At 38.3% G+C, this 6,483-nt stretch overlaps 1 protein-coding gene across 1 annotated transcript; it reads right to left on the bottom strand.

Moving 5' to 3' along the window:
- Positions 1–1,378: 1,378 nt before the first annotated feature.
- ZCCHC13 (zinc finger CCHC-type containing 13) lies at positions 1,379–2,241 on the bottom strand. Its single transcript, XM_529043.8, has one exon. It carries the CDS (start codon positions 2,141–2,143, stop codon positions 1,631–1,633), a length of 513 nt encoding a protein of 170 aa, XP_529043.4. The 5' UTR covers positions 2,144–2,241; the 3' UTR covers positions 1,379–1,630.
- Positions 2,242–6,483: the final 4,242 nt, after the last annotated feature.

Raw genomic sequence — 6,483 nt, 5'->3', positions numbered from 1 at the left:
ACTGTCTCAAAAAAAAAAAAAAAAAAAAAGAAAATATATTTTCAGAAACTCCTAAATATAAATATGATTTTCATTTCTGTGAAGAGTATTTTTCAAATTACTGAATCCCCAAACTCTGCTTAATCTTAATGTTTATACTTGTTTTCTTATATACTTATATATTTAAAAAATATGTAAGTCCAGGCTGGGTGCAGTGGCTCACACCTGTAATCCCAGCACTTTGGGAGGCCAAGGCAGGCAGATCACTTGAGGCCAAGAGTTGGACACCAGGCCAATATGGCAAAACCCTATCTCTACTAAAAATAGAAAAATTAGCTAAGTGTGGTGGCAGGCACCTGTAATCCCAGCTACTCAGGAGGCTGAGGCAGGAGAATCACTTGAACCTGGGAGGTAGAGATTGCAGTGAGCTGAGATTGTGCCACTGAAGTCTATCCTGGGCAACAGAGTGAGACTCCATCTCAAACGAACTATATATGTATATATACGTCCAAACTTTGCCATCAATATCTATATGTCCATGATTTGCTGTTAAGGTTTTTTGTTTTGTGTTTTTAAAGACGAGGTATCTATCACTCTGTCTCCCAGGCTGTAGGGCAATGGTGTGATTGATCATGGCTCACTGCAGCCTTGACCTCTCGCGCTCAAGCAATCATCCCGCCTAAGCCTCTAGAGTAGCTGGGACTACAGGCATGCGCCACCACACCCGGCTAATTTTGTATTTTTTGTAGAGAAAAGCTCACTGTGTTGCCCAGGCTGCTCTCAAACTCCTGGGCTCAAGTGATCCTTCTGGTCTGGCCTCCCAAAGTGCTGGGATTACAGGTGTAAGCCACTGCGCTCTGCCTGTTAAGATTTTTTGTTTCTGTTTTTTTCTGATTGCTCTCTCTCTCAAAGCAGCTCATATACATTATACATTTTGTTTCTGGTTTATTTTCATTAAACTACACACTCTATGCAGGGCCAGACAGAGATGTCTCGTTCAATGTTGTTTAAAACCTAATGAGGCCAGATAATTCAAAGCCATCAATATGATAAAATTTAAGTTACTTTGGCAAGGTCATGGATTTTCAGAATCAGCTTTATTTGCCCTATGGATCTCTGAGGAAATATAACCTCCTCAGGGTGCCCTTGTGTATCTAAAACAGAACCACATTCTTTCCCTCTTTCCCCCACATACACATTCTCTTTTTATCCTTTTACCTCCTGTTCTTTCTCTCTATGGCAATTTACCTTCATCTGACACACTATTTTTCTTGTTAATAGATTCTAGGCCTGTGTTTCTAAATTTGTTCTAATTTGTTCACCCTTTAGATCCAGCTCTTCCAATAGTGCCTCTTAATTAAATGTGTTAAATCAAAATACAACAAAAGAACCCCTTAAGTGATTGGTGCTCAGAATGACTATTTAATAACTAGATTTGCCCGTGGGGCAGAAGCAACACGTTAATTGTGGGGCATCTACCAATGATTAACTTTTTTGAGGTTTTTTTTTCTAGCTCTTTCCTCCTTTAACATGGTAATTAAAGCTCACTTGCCTGAGAGTAGCCTCAATCTATCGACCTTTCGGTGAGTGAAGTTTTCGGAGAAAATAATACAATTATCAATCAGCAAAAGGGTGGGGGGGGGGAGAAGATTTAAGCGGTAACCTCACTGGGACATTCCTTGGCTAGATGTCCAGATTTGCCGCAGCGGTAGCATTGACCTGGCCTCGTCTTGCTGCAATTGATGGCCACGTGGCCAATCTCGCCGCATCGGTAACACTTGACCTGGGCGCAGTCTTTCTGAATGTGCCCAAGTTTGCCGCAAGAGTAGCATTTCTGCTCTTTCTGACGATCACAGTCACGAGCCAGATGTCCTAGTCTGCCGCAGGTATAACAGTGTTGGCGTCTCTCTCGTTTAGGTTCCTTACAGTCTTTGGCGATGTGGCCGCTTCTCCCACAGTTGTAGCAGATGTTTCCGAGAAGGACACGGTTCTTAGCATTACGACCGGACTCACCACAGCAGTAACAGGTGTAAGATAGGGTGGTGGAACCACCTTGAGAACCTCTGCCATGGCCTCCACCTCTTCGCCCTCCAGCTCCTCCTCTAGGGCATCCCCGAGCCCAATGGCCAGAGTGTCCACACGCGAAGAAATCCTTACTGCTCATGGCTGCGATGCGATCTTCCAATGAGCAGGCCCACCTCGGCCCCAGAGGCCCCGGCGCAACCTCGCTTTGGGCGGCTTAGAAAGAATTAGCTGTTTTCCGCTAGGGGTCTCAGTGATGTCATACAAGGTTTGCACACGGCCCCATTCACGTGTCACGGACATTCCTGACGCCCTTCCCGCCCGACTTTCCTCCTACTCAAGAAGCCAAAAGCAAAATAATCTGTTAACTGAGTAGTGTTGTTTTCCGTTTTTGTTTGTTTCAACACTTGAATCATTGAGTTTGAATCCTTTCCTATTTAGAAAATTAGACTTGTAGAAGTTTTCATAATTTAAGACTTAGTCGGCCGGGTGCGGTGGCTCACGCCTGTAATCCCAGCTCTTCGGGAAGGCCAAGGCGTGAGGATCACGAGGTCAAGAGATTGAGACCATCCTGGCCAACATGTTGAAACCCCGTCTTTACTAAAAATACAAAAATTAGCCGGGCATGGTGGCGGGCTCCTGTAATCCCAGCTGAGGCAGTTGAACCAGGGAGGCAGAGGTTGCAGTGAGCCAAGATCGCGCCATTGCATTCCAGCCTGGGCGACAGAGGGAAACTCTGTCTCAAAAAAAAAAAAAAAAAAAAAAAAAAAAAAATTTGGTGTTCCAGTGGAGGTGAGGGGGACAAATTGTGTTGACTTCTATCCCATGATCTTGCTCTGTCCCCTGGGTTTCTTAATTCACTAAATAATTGGAACTCATAGTTTGAAACATACTATTTAGAGGCATATGTGTAAAAATATCTTTATATTACGAGTTATTTATTTATTTATTTATTTTAGACAGGAGGAGTCTTGCTATCTTGCCCAGACAGGTCTCAAACTCTTGGGCTTGAGCAATCAGCCTCCTGAGTAGCGGGAACCACAGTCATATGCTGGCTACTATGACTTTTTGATGTTTCGATTTTAGACATTATCTGTGTCTTTCCATTTTGGAGGATGAACATTTAGTCTTCTTTTACCACCCACCCTATGCACTTGCACAGTCCAAACTCCTCATTCCAACTATGCCTCCCTTCACTTAATATTGGTTGGGACAATATTCAATGTTTTTATAATTATAAGTATGTAAATGATACTCATGCCTGAGCCATTTGGAGAGTACTCTGATCACTTCATTACCTGCATGGTTTTTATGTTCTCTGGAGTTAGTTATTGTCATTCTTTATTTCTTTAGTTTCTCATATATTTACCTAAATACTATTTAATAGCTCTATCTATGTGTTTATCTTTATACCAGTACCACATAATCTTGATTACTGTAGCTTTGCATTATACTTTGAAATTGGGAGGAGTAAGGCCTCCAACTTTACTCTTTTGATGTGACTATTCTGAGTTCCTTGCATTTTCATATGAATTTTAGGATCAGCTTGTCAATTTCTGCAAAAAAAGGCAAACGGGTGTTTGATATGGATTATGGAATCTGTAGATCATTTTGGAGACCATTGTTATCTTAAAAATATTGAGTCTGGCCGGGCGTGGTGGCTCACGCCTGTAATCCCAGCACTTTGGGAGGCCGAGGTGGGCGGATCATGAAGTCAGGAGTTCAAGACCAGCCTGACCAACATGGTGAAACCCTGCCACTATTAAAAATACAAAAATTAGCCAGGCATGGTGGCGCATGCCTGTAATCCCAGCTACTCAAGAGGCTGAGGCAGGAGAATGGCTTGAACCTGGGAGGTGGAGGTTGCAGTGAGCCAAGATCGCGCCACTGCACTCCAGCCTGGGTGACAGAGAAAGACTCTGTCTCAAAAAAAAAAAAAAAAAAAAATTGAATAATTAAATACGTGAGCACAAGTTATTGTTTCACTTATTTAGGCTTTTATTTTCATTCTCTGATATTTTGTAGTTTTCAGTATACAAGTCTTGCACATCTTTTGTTAAATTTTTAAAGTATTTCATCATTTTTGATGCTATCTTAAATAGAATTATTTTCTTCTTATCATTTTTCAATTGTTTATTGTTATTGTATAGAAATACAATTATTTCTGTATGTTGATCTTGTATCTTGCAACCTTGCTGAACTGATTTAATAGTTCCAGTAGTTTTTTAGTGGATTCCTTAGGATTTTCTATAGACAAGATTATGTCATCTATAAGTAAAGATGGTTTATATTCTTCCTTTCTAATCTGGATGCCTTTTATTTCATGCTCTTGCCTAATTGCCCCAGCTAGAACTTCCAGCACAATGCTGAATAGAAATGGTGAAAGCAGACATTCCTGTCTCGTTCTTTATCTCAGGAGGAAAGCTCTCAGTCTTTGACCATTAAGTATGATGTTAACCATGGTTTTTTAATTTAAAAAAAAACTACATACTTTTTTATTGGGTTAAAGAAGCTCTCTTCTATCCCTAATGTGTTGAGTGCTCTTATTATGAAGGGGTATTGAATTTATCAAATGATTTTTCTGTATCCTTGAGTTTGCCTTGCCTTTTGCATTGGCTATAACCAACAGTAGTACATTGTTGAATAGCAATTGTGAGAGTAAACATTATTGTCTTCTTTCTGATCTAAAGAGGAAAGCTTTCAGTCTTACCACCTAAGTATCATGTTAGCTGTGGGCTTTTAGTAGATGCCCTTTACCAGATTGAGAAAGCTCCCTCCTATTCCTAGTTTACTAGGTGTTTTTATCATGAAAGTGTGTTGAATTTTATCAAAGTGTGTCCACTGAGATGATCATGTTAGTTTTCTCTCCTCTATTCTGTTAATATGGTGTATTACATTGATTATTTTTCATAGGTTCATCTAACCTTACATTTCTGAGATAAATTCCACTTGGTAAAGGTATGTAAAGTAATCCTTTTTATATGTTGTTGGATTTGATTTGCTAGTATTTTGTTGAGGATTTTTATGTCCATATTGATGAGGAATATTGACCAATAGGGATTTTTTTCTTGTGACATTTTTGTCTGTTTTTTGTTTCAAGGTAATACTGACCTCATAGAATAATTTTGGAGGTCTTCCCATCTCTTCTTTTTTTGGAATAGTTTGCAAAGAATTGGTATTATTTCTCCTTTAAATGTTTGGAACATTTCATTAACGATGCCATCTTCGCCTGGGCTTTTCTTGTGGGAAATTTAAAGATCACTAAGTCAGTTTCTTTACTTGTTATAAGTCTATTCAGATTTTCTAGTTCTTCTTGAGTCAGTTTTGGCAGTTTGCATTTTTCTGGGAATTTGCTGTTTCATCATTTTTTCTAATTTATTGGCATAGCATTGTTCATAGTATTCCTTTATACTGCTTTTATTTTTGTAATGATGAACACTCTTTCATTCCTGATTTTAGAAATTTGAGTCTTCTCTCTTTTTTCTTGGTTGGTCTAGCTAAAGGGTTTTTCGAAAAACGAACTTTTACTTTTTTGTTATTCTCTATTATTTCTATTCTATATTTCATTTATTTTCACTTTAATTTTTATTACTTTCTTTTTTCTGCTTGCTTTAAGCTTAATTTGCTTTTCTTTTTTCAGTTTCTTAAGGTGGATGGTGAGATTATTACTTTGAGATCTTTGTTTATAATGCAGCTGATTATAACTATAAATTTCCCTCTAAGCATTGCTGTAGCTGCATTCCATAAATTTTGGTATGATATATTTTCTTTTTCATTTATCTCAAAGTATTTTCTAATTATTTTTATGATTGCTTCTTTGACCCTTTGGTTATTTAGGAATATAATGTTTAATTTCCACATATATGTGACTTTTCAAAATTTTCTTCTCATATTTATTTGTAATTTCATTCTGTTGGCATTGCAGAACATATAATTCCAATCACTTTACATTTGTTGAGGCTAGCATGCAGTCTGTCCTGGAAAATGTTTCATGAGTGCTTGAGAAGAATGTTTATTATGCTGCTATTGGTTGGATCATTCTATAGAGGTCAATCATTGCTGATTTTCCATCTACTTGTAGTATCCATTATTGAGAGTGAATTATTCAAGTACCCAACTCTTATTGTTGAATTACCCATTTGTCTATTCAATTTTGAAAGTTTTTCCCATGTATTTTGGGACTTTGTTTTTAGGTGCATATATATTTATGATCATTATAGTTTCTGGATGAATTGATCCTGTTATTATCATAAAATGCTTTAACTTGTTAAATATTTCTCAGAGGTGTCACATTTCTCTCCATCTCACTATACTAAGCAGGACACCATCACCTCTTGGCTAAGTGTTTCTTCTAAAATGTAAAGATGATCACACCACTCTCATGTTTAAAATCTGTATTCCCAATAATAACTAGATTAACTCTGTTAGGCCTGAGAGAAGATGAAACTTTCCCAAGATCAAATTAAGACTGTGAACAAGGAC

Source organism: Pan troglodytes, chromosome X, assembly GCF_028858775.2.
Source record: "Pan troglodytes isolate AG18354 chromosome X, NHGRI_mPanTro3-v2.0_pri, whole genome shotgun sequence".
Taxonomy (NCBI): Eukaryota; Metazoa; Chordata; class Mammalia; order Primates; family Hominidae; genus Pan; species Pan troglodytes.
The sequence above is the reverse complement of the archived record's forward strand: the minus strand, read 5'-3'. Positions and strand labels throughout refer to the sequence as shown.